At 36.1% G+C, this 20,481-nt stretch overlaps 1 protein-coding gene across 1 annotated transcript; it reads right to left on the reverse strand.

Moving 5' to 3' along the window:
* Nucleotides 1–5,108: 5,108 nt before the first annotated feature.
* Nucleotides 5,109–6,397, reverse strand: DEFB113 (defensin beta 113). The gene is made up of 2 exons (XM_038553343.1): nt 5,997–6,397; nt 5,109–5,299 (listed from the first exon to the last, which is right to left on the reverse strand). The coding sequence occupies exons 1-2, from the start codon at nt 6,052–6,054 to the stop codon at nt 5,109–5,111; spliced, it is 249 nt and encodes an 82-aa protein (XP_038409271.1). The 5' UTR covers nt 6,055–6,397.
* Nucleotides 6,398–20,481: the final 14,084 nt, after the last annotated feature.

Consider the following 20,481-nt stretch of genomic DNA (forward strand, 5'->3'; position numbering starts at 1 on the left):
ACTTTTATGCTCTGATCCATTGATCAGTCTTTCTCTCTTTTATGTCAATACCAAATTCTCTTAGTTATTGAAACTTTATGGCAAAACCTGGAATCAAGTAGTGTCAACTTTACAACTTAGTTATGTAGGCCTTTCACAGATGCCTTTTTAGGTTGGGAATGTTTCCTTCTATTTCTGGTTGCCAAGACTTTTTATAATAAATGAGTATGACATTTATTTTAAATATTTATTTGTATTTATTGAAACAACCATGTTTTTGGTTTTTACTCTTGTAATATGGGGGATTATGTGAATTGATTTTTTAGCACGAAACTAAATTTACACTTTATTTGATAATATTGTGTTAAGAATTTCTGTAGTTTCCTTGAAATTTCTTTTTTTTTTTTTTTTTTTTTTTTTGAGTTTTGGTATGGATAATGCTGGCCTTCTGACATTATTTGGGAAATATACCTTGTACAAAAGGTTCTGTGTATAATGAATATGCTTTCATTATTAAATATTTAGAAGAATTCACAGTGAAGCCATCTATACCTGGTATTTTTTATGTGGGAAGATTTACAAATAGACATTATTAAAAATGAATATAGAATTATTCAAGTTGCAAACTTTTTGTTGGGTGAGTCTTGGTGGTTTATATCATTTGAAGACTTTTTCCCTTTTATAACATTTACCAAAGTATAGATGTAACATTGTGTATGATATTCTCTTACTATTCTTTTAATATTTTTTATGTCTGCTCTGATTTATCCTATTCATCACAGACATTGGTCATTTGTCTTTCTATCTCTTTCTCTTTTTCTCTATTCACTCTGGCTGGATATTTCTGAAAATCAATATTTTACCTTTTTAAAAAACAGCTTTTGTTTATTGTGTTTTTCCATTTTTATTTAATTAATTGCTGATCTTATTATTTCCTTCCTTCTGCTGAGTAAAAATAAGTTTCATTGACATATTTAGTTTATAAAATTAGGTTTAATTTGCCCTTTTTTCTAATTTTTTTCTTTTTTCTAAGTTCTTAAAGTGGAAGCTTAAATCATTGGTTTGAAATATTTCTTATTTTTTTTAAAAAATTACTTATTTATTTATTTATTTATTTATTTATTTATTTATTTATGAGAGCATGCACATTTGTGTTGCACACAAGCAGGGGAGGAGTGGGGGAGAAGGGAAGGAGCAAAGGAGGAGCGAGACGGAGGGAAAGAATCTCAAGCCAACTTGTGCTGAGTGGGGAACCCAACTCGGGGATGGATCTCATGATCCTGAGGTCATGACCTGAGTTGAAACCAAAACTCCAGTGGTCAACCAACCGAGTAACCCAGGCACCCTTCTTATTTTTTATTATAACCATTTAAAAAATACTATGGTTATAGACTTGGAATCTCTTTTGTCTGTGTCTCTTTGTTTTTTGCATGTCACTCTCTCTGTCTCTTGTTCCCTTTCTCTCTCCCTCTCTCATCATTTATACCAGGGGAAACAAGGTGCCATGTTGTGCAAATCCCTTTATAGTGACCCAGATGATGTGGTTAGAATCCATGATTCTATTTAATAACCCATAAAGAATTGAAGTTCTATGTCTAATAGTTCTCAAGAATGAAGCCTGGCAACAACTAAATGAGAAAGCTTAGAAGCTGATCTTTCGACCCCATTGAGATGTCTATAGCTCCAGTCACCTCATGAAATCTCATCAGAGACATTCAAACAAAGCACCAAGCTAAGCTGTTTTTGGAATCCTTCCCACAGCATCTCTGAGATAATAAAGGTTTTTTAAAAGCTGTTACCTCTTGGAATAATTTTGTTATGCAGAAACAGATAATTAATACAATCTCCCATCTTATATTCTCTTTTAAACTGGTATATTTACATTTAATATTTACACTTAATGAAATTATAATATAATTGTGTTTAAAACTGCCACCTTGTTTTCTACTCATTCTCCCTGCCTTTGCTCCCTTTTCCTTCCTTTCCTATCTATACATCTTTTATTATTACATTTTATCTACCCAATTGGTTATATCTATATATTTTTGTTCTTGCTGCAGGGTTTATAACACAGCTTTTTAACTTTCATGCATAATGTAACTCTTAAAATCCTATACTAATATTTTCTTTTTCCCATAATTTGGGCTATGGTCATTCATGCCTTCTGTAATGCAATAAACTGCACAACTTATTATTACTTTTGTTTTAAGCAGTAAATTGTCTTTTACAGAGATTAAAAACTGAAGGAAAGAATATCTTACATTTACCCACAAATTTACCAATTATAACTCAATTAATTTTTTTGTGAAGATCCAGGTTTCTATCTTTTATACTCTTCCTTATACTGGAGAATTTTTGTATATTTCTCAAGAAAGGTTTGATGGCTTTTATCCATGTTGTAGCATGAATTTGTATTTTATTCCATTTTATTGCCAAAATAATATTCCATTATATAGGTATGCCACATTGGCTATTATGAATCATGCTGCTATGACATTTTGTATGCAAGCTTTTGCACTGACATTTTTCAAACCTCTTGCACATATGCCTAAGAGTGAAATTGCAGAATCAAATGAAAATTCCAGGCTTAACTTTTTCCAGAATGGGCACTGTCTTCTCATAAGTGTTTGGACCAGTTTACATTCACACTAGCAGTACGTGAGAGTTCCAACTTCTTTGTATACTAACCAGCATTTGCTAATGTGTCCTATGTTCATTATGGCTTTCTTAGGGGGTGGGAAGTGGTAACTCATTGTGGTGCTGATTTGCATTTCCTTGATGGCTATTGAGGTTAAACACTTTTCCATGTGCTTGATGAACATTTATATATTCTCTTTGGAGAAATTTCTATTCAACTCCATTGTCCATTTTATAATTGGTTAGTGTGTTTTCATTACTGTGTTATAGATATTCTTTGTATATTCACAGCTATCTTGATTGGGAAACTCTTGATTGTCAAGGCTGCTTGTGGGGCCTCATTGGACAATGATGAGGTAGTTGAACTACCACAAAGTTAGCTGTTCTTACTGAGATTCAGCAATTTTTTGCTTTTGTTTTAATAAATGTTCTTTGGATATTTGCAAATCTGTGGTTAATTTAGGAGCTCTTGAAAGATTGATTTTGACAATTTATTGCCACTGTTTTGCTGCTTTTCTGAAAGGACAGGATTTGGGTTCTCTTTATTCAATCATTTCAGAAGACCTTCCTAGGATTCATTATGTATGGTTTCTTTTTCCTTTTTTAAAAACTTCTGTAGTTTGGAAGTTATATAAACTTCTGGTTAATATTGCTGCACCACAGACTACCCTAAAACGTTGTGGTTTAAAACAAAAACAATTTTATTATGCACATTGATTCTATGGGTCACAAATTAACACAGAGCATAGTAGAGATGGGTTGCCTCTTTTTAAAAATTTTTTTAAATTTATTTATGATAGTCACAGAGAGAGAGAGATTGGCAGAGACATAGGCAGAGGGAGAAGCAGGCTCCAGGCAGGGAGCCCGACGTGGGACTCCATCCTGGGACTCCAGGATCGCGCCCTGGGCCAAAGGCAGGAGCTAAACCGCTGCACCACCCAGGGATCCCTGCCTCTTTTCTTCTATGCCTGGGAGCTCGTGCTTTGGGAAGGCATGAAGGCTGGGAGTGAGTCCTCATTGGCTAGCTTCTTCTGCTTACCCTCCTTTATGGAGTCTAATTTTTCTTAACATACTTCAAATGTTATTCCTTAGAATTTTGGCCCCTTTTTTCCCCTTCTCAATCTGTAGTAGTCTTTTGGGTGATTTTATCTCATTGCTTCAGTTAATGGCTCTTGAAATATATAGTTGAAGTACATTTTTCGTTCCCAGCCTTCACACCTGTATATAGCCAAAAAGTCTAATCTCGACATGGCATAAATGTTCCTTTCCAAAAATCTGTCTCTTGCTATATTTCCTAATGAATGATTGAAGTGTTCAGCATTTTATCCAAGTAAGGAAACTTGCAATTACAATTTCCTTTTAAAGCTCAAATTCACTCAATTTCTTATGTTTTCTGTAAATTGGAATTCTCACCTATATTTTTATATTTTCAAGATCTATGCTGTAGCTATAGGTAAAAAAAATACACTCAGTGGAGACTTTAAATTCTACACACCAAATATTTGCTGATAGAAAACTTTATAAGTCTCAAAAAGTTATGTCAATATTAATTCAATATTATAGTAAAATTAATGTGAAAAACCAGAAGCATAATGAGTTCATTGAAGACTGGGATAAGAACAGAAGTTTTTAATACTGAATTATAAGATGAAGAAGTTGAATAAAATTCTTAAGGACCTAGAAAGAAGACCTTTGGATTAGTTGCCTATGTTCAGAATTAATTATGATAAAATTAGTTTGATTAATATGATAATTATGATAAAAAGTTAGCTCTAAAGTTAGAATTGGCTCTTTTTGGTTTTTTTTTTTTTTTTTTGGACTTTTTTGCATCCTTCCAAGTTTTAAATACTTTATAATAAGAAAAAGTCCTTTAAAAATGTTTTTAACTTGCTTTTATTATCATCAAATTTTACTCCCTGTTGAATTTTGTTGACTGTTCTTTTTTTAAGTTTTAATTCAATTTGCCAATGTATAGTATAACATCCAGTGCTTATCTCATCGTGTGCCCTCCTTAATGCCCATCAACCAGTTACCCTATTTGATTGTTCTTAATCATTAATACACTACCAATACTGTATTATTATGTGATTAAGGTCTTCATGACTTTGTGCCCCAAGACTCAAGCACATTTTGCTGAAATTAGGGATAGATAGTATAAGCCATGATTTATGACTGATGCCTAAAAGATTATCTGAAAATAACTAGGCACAGGGCAAATAAACAACCAGAGGTAAATGGAAATATTAAAAATGAAAGGTGCTTATGATGTGGGTAGAGGAGAACTCTTGCCAATTTAGAAAATAAGTTACTACTCTTCTTTACATCTCTTGTACTAACCCAACATTAACCTCACTAGCTACATTGATATAGTTGTGTAATCCAGGAGGGAAGAAGAAACTCACTTGAAAATAGATTGATAAAAAATAAAAAGTTCATTTTTATTAATACTAATGTTACAATTTAGTGTTATGTAGTATAGAAGAACTTATAATTTACAGTATATCACCTGTAAAATTGATAGATTTAGAGACTGGCTTTTGGTATTCCCGTACAACACAGCATGGTTCAGTACTGCAGTAATTATATATGTATTCCCAAGAGTTGCATGAAGACTTGCAAGCTCCACGAACAAGGTAACATTCTCTTTTTCTCCCTGCATCTTCTTTTGTTTTTTTCTGTGAAACTAGGAGAAAGTATCTATAATCATAAATCCAGATTTAATCCCCTTGCATAGATAAGTGGATAGATAATAGTCAGATAAGCATATAAGATTGTTTGAAGTATACAGTTAAGCCACTTTGTTTCTAAAATCATGTTCAGGCAACTATATAAAAAAGTTCACATTTTATCCCCTACGAGTTGTGACAATATACTTTTTATCCGACAATATTTCCTATGCCACTAGCTTTTTAAAAAATAAAATATCATTAAATCTCTAATCTGTGCATGCTTCTTTAAGAGTAAAGAGGAAAAAAATGTGGAAAAACAATCTACCTGCTTTGTTTTCTAAATAACCATTCACCTCCAACACCCCTTTCCCCCCACAAATTACTGGACTAGCTGTAGAAAGCTTAATATAGACAACTATAAATTCAGCTCATTAAATTACACTTAGAGAAGACAGTAGGTATGTAAGAAATCATAGTCTCTTTAAACAAAATAAACAGCATTTAATTCTACATCCTGGGCATTTTTTTCCCCTTTATCTTCTCAACTATCAGTTCCACTCATTTCTTCTTTCATGCAAAATAGAATGAATTGCATTATAAGTTCATGTGGAGTCTCCTAACAACAATTTAATTGTTTGATTTTTTTCCAGAGTAATGCACTTTTAAAAAACATTTTGCTCTTCCCTCTTTTTTCATAATAGCAAATATTACCTGATGGACCACAAGACACAGTGAGAACAAAGATCAGGAAAATACAAAGTATCTTCATTGCTGATATTGTTGAGGTAGACTTCAAAATGTCTGAGAGTTGTGCTATTTCTTGATTAAAAAAAAAAAAGATGAACTCTTGTTTTTATAGCTTTCTCAGGGTAATTACTATTCTGATTAATGCTGCCTTTCAAGATTGAGCACATATTCATGCATTGTGTAATAGCAACAAACAGAATAGAGGACTTAGTTCTGTTATGACTTCAACTAGCCAGATGTGAACTCATTTTCAGTTATACAAGCAAGTAATAGGGTGAAAGTCTTTTTAGGGATCCCTGGGTTGCTCAGTGGTTTGGCACCTGCCTTCAGCCCAGGGAGTGATCCTGGAGTCCAGGGATCAAGTCCCGCGTCAGGCTCCCTGCATGGAGCCTGCTTCTCCCTCTGCCTGTGTCTCTGCCTCTCTCTCTCTCTCTCTGTGTCTCTCATGAATAAATAAATAAAATCTTTTTTTAAAAAAAGAAAGAAAGTCTTTTTAAATTTTTAATTGAAAGCATATAATTGAAAGCATAAAATTTTCTATATTTTCAGTCTCATGTTTTCTTGATCAGCTATTATACACAGGCAGCGTTTTAAGCACTTTATATAGATTAACTAGCTTTATCTTCATTACAAATTTATAAAGTAAATTTCAGCTGAGGAAATTGTGGCACAGAGGGGTTATGTAATTGCCTCAAATCAGACTTGTAGTAACTGGTAAAGCAGAGGTGGACTCCATGCTAATGTGATGCCACTTATCTTCCACTTTCTTCACGTTCATAACCGAATAAAAGGGTGTTTATCATGTGAAATTATCCTCTGTATACATGGTCGGAACCAGGCAGTTTCTGGGAAGCAATTCTTCTACAGAAAGATAATATTTCTAAAACACAGTTTTGATACTGTTACATTAAGAGTTACTATCATGCTGCTATAAGAAAATCGGTATAATTCTTGACATATAATGACTTATTCATAGAACTATCTCATTCATAGGGGAAAGCAGTGTGTTAAAAGTTGAAAGAAACACTGGATTTAGATACAGAAAACTAATCTTGGCATCACGGTCTTCTGTTTTACTAGTTGTATGTTTGAGAGAAAATATTCACTGACTGAGCCTCAGGATTCTCTCTTTGAAGGCAGGATTGGCAGAAGCAGCCAACTTCAGAAGTTTAAGGTAAGAATTAAATAGACACCATAGCTGAAAAGAGATTTATAAGTAATTATCACATAAATACAAATACTTCTGCTGGGTGTGAAAAGTCCAAAAAGATATATCCTTACAAATTAATGATTTATGTTCTAATTCCTTCTGTCATTGAGGAAAAACAAATTAAAAGGATATTCTATAATCTGGGTTTTAAAGGCAGTAATCTAGTTTTGTTAATTCTCTCTTCATTTCTTATCCAAAAAGTGCTTATATATAGGCACATCATGGAAATTCTATTTTTCTCAATATCCTCTTTCTAAAAACACCAAAAAAATTTTTTTAAACTGCCGTAATTTTACTAAGACCTATTGTATTTAAGCAGAGCAAAATAACAGATACAAAAAATACAATAGAAAGTTAATAGGCATGGCGTTAGCATAACGGTGGCATGAAAAAGATGACAACCTAGGACAAAATAGCCCAGTTTTGCTTCAGCGCAGCTATGTCCATTCCACCTGTCTTAAAATAAGACCCTCCCACCAAGCTGGAATATCAGCATATCTGAATAACATATAAACATGGTCATTGTACCAATATTTTATTAGTAGTGAGTAGTAGTAGCAGTAGTAGTAGTAGTAGTGATTAGGTAGATGTGTTTCACACTGCCATAATGTGGCATGATTGTAAGCAACTGGCTCTTCATCAATTCTTTTATGTGTAAATTGGACGGTCGTCTTTTCTCTGTTTGCTAATATGAGGTAGTAACTAGTGACATCTAAATCACACAGAACAAGGATAAGGATTTGAGTGATTATCATCCCAATTCTAGCCAGGAAGTGACAGAAGTAGAATCAAAGTAGATGCACAGGAGAGAATTTGCTAATTTATTGCTTAAAATAGATATATTAGGGCTAATTTGAGAGAGATCCAGATTCTAGATTTCTACCAATAATTTTTTCAAAAGAGGAAAAGACAGAGACAAAGTGTGGGGAAAGGACAAAAATGAGATTGTAAGTAGTGATTAAGAAAAATAAAAGATATAGAGGATTTTTTTAAAGGTGAGAAAATTGACCTCATTTTCTTGCTCACAGAAAATGGCAAGAGGAGTGGGCCCAAAATATTTCTACTTGAGTGAGAATTTTGAATTCTTAGATGAAAAAAAGTTTTTTAATTTCTTTTTACAAGGTTAGATGATTATAGTTAATAATTCTACAATTCAAAGCCACAGGTAAGGACCCTTGAAGTTGTCTGTTCTTGGTGAAGAGAGCATGGCTAAGCTTTAGGGATATGGGGTTGATTTATGCCTATCATGCTTTTCCAGGGCAATGCCTATATGTTGAGAATGCCAGAAAAGAGTATGATGTTAAGAAGACAGATGAAAGAAGGAAGGAAGGAAGGAAGGAAGGAAGGAAGGAAGGAAGGAAGGAAGGAAGGAAGGAAGGAAGGAAGGGGAATGTTATTCTGTTAAAGGGGTTTCTAGTAAAAACTGGATACTTTTCTGCATAAACCCTTGATTTGTTGATCTGGCACTGGATCTCAGCTTGCATAGTCCAGGAAATAAGAGCCTAAAAAAAAAAACACCAGTCTCTTGCATTATGAAACTATGATGCCATATCCATTCTTTGCTTTTTACTACCAGGTGGCATGCATTATTTTACCCTTCCCTCTAAAAAATTGTATATTTTAGTTCACTGTTGGCTTCAAAGCTTTACGTTTAAAGAATCCATTATGGGACTAATTTTATCACAACAGTGGCAGACTGGCACTTTTTGGAAATTTTCAGATTCATCAGAATCATAAAATCTTTTTACAGATGAGAACAATGAGGATTACAGTATTAAGAAAAAAAGATTGCATAGATGTCAGTGGCTAGAATTTCTGCTACAGTTCCTATTTCTTTCTGCTATAAAAAGTATTTATGCAAGCTCTCATAATTATTGATGGTTCATCTTTTTACAAGCCATGAGCCCCAGAAGCTCCACTTTTCTGTCCTTCCAGATCCTGCTTCACCTGGGAAACATCTATTAAATACTTATTATGTGCAAGGCACTGTTCTAAGTAACTTAGAGGTATAGTGTGTTTAAATTTCATGAAAGCCCTAGGAAGCAGGAATAATATTTAGCCCCATTTTCATACACAAGGAAACTGATACATAGAGATTTAAGCAAGTTACTTACTTAAAATAACAAAGTCAACCACTGGCTGGTAAGTGGTGAAACTGAATTTGAACTTGGTCTGTTGTTGGACCCCACATTCTTAACCATTGTTATTACTACATGTTCTAGTCCCCTGGAATACTTATTTTAGACTTACAGGGGAATTTATATAATATAATGATGAAAATGGGGTTTCCAAGGTAAAAGAAATATTACAATTCATTTATTTTCACCCTTCATTTTTGCAGCTTAAGGACACTCTGAAAGCAGAAACTTCATAGAGAAAACACTCTGAGGAGATTATTTTAAGGAGAATCTACAGAAAACTTGGAGAAGAGCAGAAACTGATCTTTCCTTTCATCCTAAAAAATATCTTTCCAGTCCAGTCTTAGTCTTCCTTCACATTCTAAGGGGTAGGGGAGACCACTGCATGTTATGTATTCTCACTGAGAATGGGTCAAAAACAAGTTCTCATGCGGAACTCTGGTGCAATGTTTAGCTATTGTTCTATGTTAAGCCATATATAGGTGTCAAAGATAATGATATAAACCTTAAATTTTATTTATTTTTTTGAAGTTTTTATTCAAATTCCAGTTAGTTGACATACAGTGTAATATTAGTTTCAGGTGTACAATATAGTGTTTCAATACTTCCATACAACACCCGATGATCATCACAAGTGCACTCCTTAGTTCCCATCATCTATTACACCCACTCACCCCACCTCCCCTCTGGTGACCATCAGTTTGTTCTCTATACTTGAGTCCTAAATCTTAAATTTTATTTTATTTTTTAAAGATTTATTTATGTATTCATGAAACACACACACACACAGAGGCAGAGACATAGGCAGAGGAAGAAGCAGGCTCCATGCAGGGAGCTCGATGTGGGACTCGATCCCAGGACTCCAGAATCACACTCTGAATCAGAGCAGATGCCCAACTACTGAGCTACCCAGGCATCCCTAAATCTTAAATTTTAAACCAACCTTAAAGATAACTATTAGAGTGTATGGTCTTGTGGATAATGGTATCCAATGTCTATTGGCTTGTGTGCTTTGTCTTGATCTGCAGAACAAATTTATAGTTTACAAAATGTATGTTTTATACCATCTCATTTCTAATGAGTCATCTTTTCAAAAAATTACACATAAAAGAATTGATGAAGAGCCAGTTGCTTACAATCATGCCACATTATGACAGTGTGAAACACATCTACCTGATCACTACTACTACTACTACTACTACTACTACTGCTGCTACTACTACTCACTACTAATAAAATATTGGTACAATGGCCATGTTTATATGTTATTCAGTTCCTGGAATTAATCTCTTCCAGTGTATAAGATGATGTCTACCACCCACACTTTCTTTTTCTTGTTTTTTAAATATCTATTTATTTATTTGAGAGAGAGCAGAAGCAGGAGGGGCAGAGAGAGAGAGAATCTGAAGCATACTACACACTAAGTGCAGGGCCTGATGTGGAGCTCAATCTCACAGACCTGAGATCAGGACCTGAGCCAAAACCAATAGTTATTCACTCAACTGACTGCACCCATACTTTTAACAGTGTCCTTGAGCTTAAGGTTATAGATGTTGGGTATAAGTGAGGCTTGGGTGATAGGAAAGAGGAAGGGAAGGTAAAGGAAAGAAATATTGAAATGTACAGATTAGTAAATACTGAGAGAGATAATATAAAACAAAGCCATAGTGAAGTAAGTAGGGCCTATTGCAGTTTTACCTTTCTACACAGTGATAAAGAAATATTAGTCTGAAACTATGTCCAGCAGTCACTGTTTAGTAGATGCTTAAGCAATATTTAATGAAAACACATTTTTTGTTGTTGTTGTTACTGATGCCTACTTCTAATATCTTTGCTTGTTAGACTGTCACTTAAGTTAGTGGCTACAAAACGATGGCATTCTGTAACTGTCAAGCTTATTACTTTCTCCTATTATGTATCAGTGAGCTATCTTACACAAAGAAAACCCATGTAGTGATCAAAGTATTACATTTTAATTTCAAAAATAGAGTATCGATTATCTGCTGTGATACATTATTGTTTGCTTCATCTTTTTACATCTGAGTGAATTTTAAAGTGTGGGTTATAAATTCAATAGCCATTAATATTTATTTCACATATTTTGCATACAATCCACTTCTCCGTGTCAATTCTAATTTTACTCAGATGAAGACTATTTCCTCACTGAACACATGTTACTTTAAACTCATCCGACTGTAATGTTCTCTTTTGTTCAGAAGGATTTTGGTTGTGTGTGTGTGTGTGTGTGTGTGTATGTGCATGTGTTATGTATTGATATGTGATATTTAGGACTCATTATTAAGTATTTCAATCACATCTTTCAAGCCCTTCACCTTTTTACCCAGAATCACAGTTTATTTGTCTTATTCTAATCTCTGGTCTCTGCTGTTCACATATCATCGTATCAGAGATTTTTGAAGGCTTTTTTGGTGTCTATTCCAATAATATTGACCCTTACTTCTTTCCAGTTTTGTAAGTGTGCGTTCCTCATTTGTTTTATTTAAAATGAACTTGGTTCATTATTGGCTTGTTTTATGATTTACTCATATATTGTGGTGTGATTACCATTACTATTACTACTGTCATTAACTTCTCACTGGAATATGAACTCCATGGGGGTGGAGATTTTGACAGCTATCATGGAATTTAGATAGACATTGAATGTATATTACTGAATGGGAATTGAAATGATGTTATATTTACTGAATGGAGATTGAAATAAAATTATAGTAGCAATTGTAGTATCTGTCATTTATCTATTTAAAAACATTTTGGAAAATGGCACTTCTAAGAAAGTGAATGCCAGAATACACAATTCAGTTTCTAATCCTAAGGGATGAGAGACTGATTCACAAAGAGTTTTTATCGGGGATCCCTGGGTGGCTCAGCGGTTTAGCGTCTGCCTTCGGTCTAGGGTGTGATCCTGGAGTCCCAGGATCAAGTCCCACATCGGGCTCCCTGCATGGAGCCTGCTTCTCCCTCTGCCTGTGTCTCTGCCTTTCTCTCTCAGTCTGTCTCTCATGAATAAATAAATAAAATATTTAAAAATAAACCAAAGAGTTTTTATCCATTTCTTCCCTTATGGAGTATGAAAGATGATGAGGGGAACTAATGTTTTGTCTTCCCAAGCTTTAAAAAGTAATTGTGGTTTACCCCTGCACCTACAGCTTGCATAAAGAGCCATGAGAGAAATGTTCTGAAAAAGTAGGTAGACCATGTAGAAAGTATATCCTTTACAACTGTACTTTCTATTTTATTTTTCACATTTAGCAAAAGGCTTAGTTCTCACTAGGTCCCCAATAAATAATAGTGAGTATGTACTGAACATTTACTAAATATGAGTTAAGGCCTGAACACTTATAATTTAATTTTTTTTTTGCTTGTTTGTTTTTTAAAGATTTTATTTGTTTATTCATGAAAGACACAGAGAGGCAGAGACATGGGCAGAGGGAGAAGCAGATTTCCTGAGGGGAGCTAGTTGTTGAACACAATCCGAGGACGCCAGGATCATGACCTGAGTGAAGGCAGATGCTCAATCACAGAGCCATCCAGGTGCCCCAACACTTTTCATTTATGATCTCAGTAAAACATAACAGCAACCTTACAAAGTCATTATACTATCATCATTTCACAATGAGGCAAAAGAGGCTTATTCTGTAATACTCTGTTAAAGTCCCTGTACTATTAATTTCCATTGCTGACATTAGACCCCAAAAGCAGTGTAATTCTTGAACCTAAATTCCTACCTGCTACACTAGAATCAATGAATTTGTAAATGAACAAACTGAGAGACAAAACTGTTTTTTTCTTTTTTCTTTCTTTCTTTTTTAAAGATTTTATTTATTCATGAGACACACAGAGAGAGAGAGAGAGAGAGAGAGAGAGAGATGCAGAGACACAGAGGCAGAGGAAGAAGCAGAATCCATGCAGGGAGCCCAATGTGGGACTTGATCCTGGGTCTCCAGGATCACACCCTGGGCCAAAGGCAGGTGCTAAACCACTGAGCCACCCAGGGATCCCCCAAAACTCAGTTTCTTAAATTCTTTATGCCTCTGTTTACAGCATGAAACAAAAGCTATTAACCCATAGTAAATGGTAGATGACTGACTGAACCTAAAAATAAAAAGCTAACTCATGTCTAGAAATAGCAGAAGGATTAGATGAATCAATGGTTCTCTGTCAGCATTTTTAGAATCATTGGGATAATTAAAAACAAAACAAAACAAAACAAAACAAAAAACCAGCCCACACTCCTGGGCACCATCCCTGAATAGTCCCATTCCGTTATTTAGGGATGTGGTTCAGAGATTTGCACTTTTAAACAAATCCACTCAATTTTTTCCTATGCTTACCTAGATCTGATACCACTGATTTATGTACACTCTGTTTTTATCGGAGTGAACTCATCCACATCATTTCTGCCCTTTGTCCCGTCAGCCTCATCACTGCCCTTGGTCTATTTAAGTCCTTCCTGGAATGCAGAATGAAGCATAATGTTCTCCCACCAAGCCCAGAAGAACATGAATACCCCAGGATGGGTATGTTCAAGCCCTCTATTGAAGCAGTGTCATAGTATAGACAGACTGACCCGAGTGTGAATGCCATTAACTACTTTCTGGCCATGTGGCCCTTATGCAAAGGGTGTTTCCCCTCAGAATGGAAACATTCTGAATCTCAGCTTCATTAGGAAATTGGGAATAAAATTAGTTACCTGCATACATGATAGGAAGATAAATGACAAAGTTTAATACTTAATGTGACCTAAAGTAATGTTCCTTCCCTTTGCTTTCCTGCCCTCTATGTTTTACTGTGCTCCAGGAATTTAATACAAGGTCATATAATGAGAATTTATTTTAGAAGCTGAAACCGAACTGAAGAGTATAGAAAGCTGATCAAATGTATGCTCACATTCTTTGCAAAATGATTCACAGACTCTCAGAAATGAAGAAAACAAGATTTATAAAGCATTTCTCAAGTCCATTCAATACAGTTCTCTACTTCTGGATATCCATACCCCTGACTAATCACATCCACCTGGTACCTCTTGATTAGACTGGCTGATTTTTAGAAGTCGAACATTGCTATTCTTTCACATGAGCAAAACCTGGCATTACAGTTCAGCCATGTTTTTATTAAGTGATCTTTTTTAGATCCATTTTCCTTATCTATAAATTGGTGATTTTAATATCAAACTTATTGGCTTCTATTGCATGTCAGATGAGACAATGCACGAACCTGACAAAGATGCTCATTAAAAATTTTAAAAATGACAGAATTCTTATTATGTATTGGTACAACTCACGACTCGAGGATAAGGCATTAGGCAAGATAAGCATGGTCACAACTATAGTTGGTACTTAATTTTCATATTGAATTGTTTCATAAAATCCAAGAATGTTAGGGAAGAGAGACTATCAAGAGAAGCACTATAATAAGTGATCAAGGATGAATTCTACGGGGGATCCCTGAATGGCTCAGTGATTTAGCACCTGTCTTCAGCCCAGGGCGTGATCCTGGAGTCCCAGGATGGAGTCCCACATCAGGTTCCCCACAGGAACCTACTTCTCCCTCTGCCTGTGTCTCTGCCTCTCTGTGTGTGTGTCTCTAATGCATAAATAAATAAAATAAAATCTTTAAAAAAAAGGATGAATTCTACTGTCCTGAGAAATGAGTGGCCAAAAAAAGGGGTCCCTTACAGAGATACAAAGTTTGATATTTTAACAGCATAATGTGTGTGAGGAACAAAAACAGGCCAATGAGCTGAGTTCAGTGAGCTATGGCACACATGGCAGGGGAGCGGTCAAGGAGTGGGAGGGGATTGGTTCCTGCAGCTTTTTAAGCCACAATGAAGTGATGGATTTTATTATATGTTTCCTAGAAGCTATTTAAGAGTTCATGAGTTCACTTTGGCTCCTGGTAGAACTGCTTAGAAGGAAGCAGGAAGAGGGCCAGGGAGGGAGGTAATTTTGGAGACTCTTTCAGTGGTCTGTCAGGACAAGATACTGCCCTACATAAAGTGTCTCTGTTAGCTGCCTATCCATTGCTCTCCTTGCACTTTACTTCCCCTACATTTTGCTCAATTTTCCTCACTGGAAACCTACCTAAACTCCTACCTCTTAGATCTATCTGACCACAGATAAGGAGAGCCTGTGCCTGACATTTAAACCTATTGCCAGGTCACTGACCATTGAGAAGTCTGTCCTCTCCTCCTTGCTTCCGGTCATAGGAGGGGGAGGGTTTGGACTCCCTGTGCTTTCTTAAGGAACAATCCGACAAGATGGCATATTGAGCCATGAGGGAGTTTAGAGCAGAAAGTTTTCCTTTTATCTTATGATATATGTGCACTTTAAGGGAGCTTGATACCCACAATGATATTGCCACCTAACACACAGGAAAAAACAAACATCTTCCTACCTTGATAGAAGCGCGAACTCTTCTCACTGTAGCATCCCAGGTGTTCTCTCTTTAATTCCCAGGCCGAATTCATAGATTTTCAGGATAATTTGAAGGTTTTCTAGGTAATTTGGTGAGGACAGGTGATTTGGAGACCCTGCTCTTCTGCCATCTTGCCCCTCCTCCCATCAGGGAAATACAGATCAAAACCACAGTGAGATCCCACCTCACACCAGTGAGAATGGGGAAAATTAACAAGACAGGAAACCACAAATGTTGGGGAGGATGCGGAGAAAAGGGAACCCTCTTACGCTGTTGGTGGGAATGTGAACTGGTGCAGCCACTCTGGAAAACTGTGTGGAGGTTCCTCAAAGAGTTAAAAATAGACCTGCCCTACGACCCAGCAATTGCACTGCTGGGGATTTACCCCACAGATACAGATGCAATGAAACACCAGGACACTTGCACCCCGATGTTTATAGCAGCAATGTCCACAATAGCCAAACTGTGGAAGGAGCCTCGGTGTCCATCGAAAGATGAATGGATAAAGAAGATGTGGTTTATGTATACAATGGAATATTACTCAGCCATTAGAAATGACAAATACCCACCATTTGCTTCAACGTGGATAGAACTTGAGGGTATTATGCTGAGTGAAGTAAGTCAGTCGGAGAAGGACAAATATTATATGTTCTCATTCATTTGGGGAATATAAATAATAGTGAAAGGGAATATAAGGGAAGGGAGAAGAAATGGGTAGGAAATATCAGAAAGGGAGACAGAACGTAAAGACTGCTAACTCTGGGAAACAAACTAGGGGTGGTAGAAGGGGAGGAGGGCGGGGGGGTGGGAGTGATTGGGTGACGGGCACTGGGGGTTATTCTGTATGTTGGTAAATTGAACACCAATAAAAAAAAAAGATAAACCTGTAAGTTAGCAAAAATAAAAAAATAAAACAAACAAACAAACAAACAGACAAACAGAAGCTTCCCCTCCAACCTCTACCACCCACCCCAGGAAAAATTGCAGCTTAGCTGAGAGATGAGAATAAATGCTTGAGAGGAAAGAGAGGGAAAAGGAAAAGGAGGAAGAGAGACAGAGGGAATAACATAGAAATTGACTGGTAGATGAATGTAGTTCTGATGTGTTGTTAAGATCATATTTCTTGAACTTGAATGTGAATGCCCTGGATTCTTATTGAAAAGAAGGTTCTATTTCAGTAGATATGGGACAGGGCAGAGATGTTCCATTACTGATAAGCTCTCTTGTGATCTAAATGCTCTAGATCCATGGTGCACACGGAGCCTGGAGGCCCTGGTTCATGTGTTTGAGCAGGCACTTATTTGCAGGTCTGGGCTGCTGGTCCTCCCTCACATAGTCGTCCTGTAAGGAGAACTCCCCTGGGTATGGTGACATCCACAGAGCAGAGGGACACTGGTGCAATGACTATTCTTCATTTATCATCAGGATTTGTTTGTATAGTAGTGAAAGTTGAAACAAAGACAAGAATATCAACATTAGTTTTGCTCAGACAGTTTTTAGGAAAATGAAATTCTCCAGTTTATCTCTCTCCTCCAGTCAGTGGAGTGAGTACAGTTTAGAGGGGAAGAAAATCAACTGGGGAAGGGTTGAGATCTCTTCAGGTTGTCTCCTTATAAGCTGCAAAGGAAAACCCTTAACAAGAATGGGTAGTGGGAAAGATATTACCAGTGAAAATAAAACAGTGATTTAAATTTAGGTTTCTATTTCAGGTGAGAGTTAAAGATATTAAAAGATAAAGGATTACTTTTTTTTTAATTTTTATTTTTTAAGAGATTTTATTATTTATTTGGGGCCAGGGAGGGGTTCAGGGAGAGGGAGAAACAGACTCCCCCCTGAGCAGGGTGCCTGACCTGGGGCTTGGGGCCCAGGACCCTGGGATCACGATCTAAGTTGAAGGCAGATGCTTAACTGGCTGAGCCATCCAGGCACCCAAGGATTACTATTTTGACCATCATCTTTCAGCTAGCTCCCAAAAGCTTCCAATCTTAATGTTCTTAGTCACAAGTTTAGCCCCGTCCTGCTGAATTAATCGTGGACTCTTTATAAGCCCTGTTACTGTATTTGTTTGGTTCATACATAGTAATCTGGATCCAACTCCAAGAATGCCAGATCACTGACCGTTGAGAAGTCTGTCCTCTCCGTCAATAGGCTTCAAGGAAAAATTCCAATAAATATATTACTCTTACTTGTGGGAATGTGTGCCAAAAAGAAGGAAAATGTTAGAAATAAATTCTCATGGCAGGTGCAGTTTCTTAAAGCAAGAAACAATGAGATTATACATATGAAGCTCTCTAGAGTTTGGGAGGAGAGACATACCCATATTTCTAGCTCACTCATGTGGTTCCTAGTTTAGTTTACTGAATCTTAAAAGATTATTGAATCTGTGGCTTATTGAGAGGGACTATAGCTGAAAAACCTCTCCAACATACCTCAGAAAAACTAAAGAGAACCTTCATGTGTCCTTTAAAGCTTAGTGGTTTTCAAGGATGTTCAGTTTGTTAATGATTCCTCAGTAATCTCCTGGGTAGTTGTTTTAAGTGTCTGACCTCTGAATTTCCAGTTTTCATTGAGAAAACATTATTACCCTTGTTCTTTTAAACTATCTTCCCAGCTAACATAGTTATCTGTGGAAATTGAAACTGTGTGGGTGATACTTGGACAACCCGTCTCTGAGTCACAGACATTGTACTTTAGGACATCGGCCCACAGGTCTCCTCTGTCCTCTGCAGAGTGCTTCTGTGGCTTCTGTGTTCTGCTTGATGGATGATATGTTCTTTGAAGTGGCTAGCCACTCTTCGCCACCTTGTGAGTGTACTTAAACTCATCTGTCTGCTCACGGCCCTGATATTCATCGTGGATTCAATGATTTTGCACTTTGTCATCCTCTCAGATCGGGTGGGGGGAGCACCTCTCTTCACTGTTTCTGTTGCTACCATTGCTGTTCTAGCTGAAGTCTATGGTCTTCTTTCCTGACCAGTTTAATGCCTCATGTTTCAAGGTCCCCAAATGGGATATCTTTATTTCCCACATATCCCCAGTGTGACAACTATAATGTTTCATGTTATCACTATTATAAATAGTGTTTTTCTGATTCTCTGCCTTGCATAGAACTATGACCACATCTCTCACAACACCAAGGCCATTGCTGGTTAGTTGTACTTTCCCCAGCTTCACCCCACATTGGACTCCCTCGTGTCTGGCCTTTATCACTCTAGCTTTTGGTTTCCTCTTTCATCTAGCGTGTAAAGTTAGTTCATTCTGATGAACACAATTGGAATATTAATAATCTTAAAATTGTACTTTGTCTAAAATTTCTAGCTAGCCAATAAGGGTTCTAAATTCTTTCTCTGTCTGACACGTTACCAGAACCAGAAATCTCTGAGCATTTTAAAATTTTTATTTATTTATTTAATTTTTTAAAGTATGACTTTGCCCAATGATATGAAGTCTCAAGCATACATGTGAAAAGGAAATCTATTTAAAAGCCAGGACATTTACATGCAACAGTTCTGAAAAAGATAAGAAAACTTTGGAATTTTCTTATCACCTAACATGGAGCAGAAGTCAAAGTAAAAATAATTAATATTCTTCTCTGAGTTGGTTTGTTAGTAAAACTGAATGTCATTATCTTAATAATTTGCATTTAATCTTTGAAAGATTATGCGACTTGGCCTTTGAACTGGTGTCTTTCAGCTCTTGAAGATATGATGCCTACTCTTGACTGATCTCATCACTGTAGATGGGAACTGAATACAACACCCAATATCTGTAGGCTGTCTGCCAAGACACACATGTATAGACACAAACGTACATGTTGCGAAAAGTCATCAAAAGTTTTTCTCCACTCTGGTCTAAATTATTATTCTCAAGAAAGAATATACCTCTCAAAATAGCTCAAGAAAAAGAAAAGAATATATATATATTTAAAGATTTATTTATTTATGTTAGACAGAGTGTGAGTAGAAGGAGTGGCAGAGAGGGAAGGAGAGAGAGAATCCTCAGACTCCCTGCTGAGAGCAGAGCCCAACACAGGGCTCCATCCCATGACTCTGAGATCATGACTGAGAAGAATTCAAGAATCAGACACATAACCAACTGAGCCAACAGATGCCCCAAACAAGAATATATTTGAAGGTTGAAAAAACGTCAGATGTAAATTCAGCAAAAGCTAGTTTTGAGAAGAGGCAACAAGAATGGTGGTCTTGTATTTCAGTCATTTCTTTTTACCAGCTCCCCTATTCTACAGGTTCACTTGTTCCATTCCATTATCCTCTGTCTCACAACTGGCTCCCTTATATCCTCAGTGCTCAGGTACTATCATATCATCCCAAACTTGATTTGACATAAACCTTCAATGAATATGTTCAACACTCATTGCAATATCCCTCTTCTTCCCCCCTATATAGAAGCTACATAAATCACATACCTTGAGTCAAATAAAAGATGTACAGTTACAGTAAAGAAACAAAAATTATCTCCAGTGAGAAATTAGATAATTAAAATGTGATTTAACGTGAGTATTGCTTTTTACATTTATCGAGTGATTGCTATGTACATTTATTGAGTGATTTCAGGCACTGAAATTGGAAAATGAAATTTTCCAATTTATTATCATTTTATATATATGAAAACCAAAATGTAGACAAGTTAAGTTACATGCTCAAAG

Source organism: Canis lupus, chromosome 12, assembly GCF_011100685.1.
Source record: "Canis lupus familiaris isolate Mischka breed German Shepherd chromosome 12, alternate assembly UU_Cfam_GSD_1.0, whole genome shotgun sequence".
NCBI classification, from domain to species: Eukaryota; Metazoa; Chordata; class Mammalia; order Carnivora; family Canidae; genus Canis; species Canis lupus.

Bases quoted from the DNA above. Each gene is read 5' to 3' on its own strand.
- DEFB113 (XM_038553343.1), bottom strand. From the start codon at position 6,054: ATGAAGATACTTTGTATTTTCCTGATCTTTGTTCTCACTGTGTCTTGT. The intron at 5,300-5,996 runs GTAATATTTGCT...ACTTTCTCCTAG, and splicing joins TGTGTCTTGTGGTCCATCAG to TTTCACAGAAAAAAACAAAA.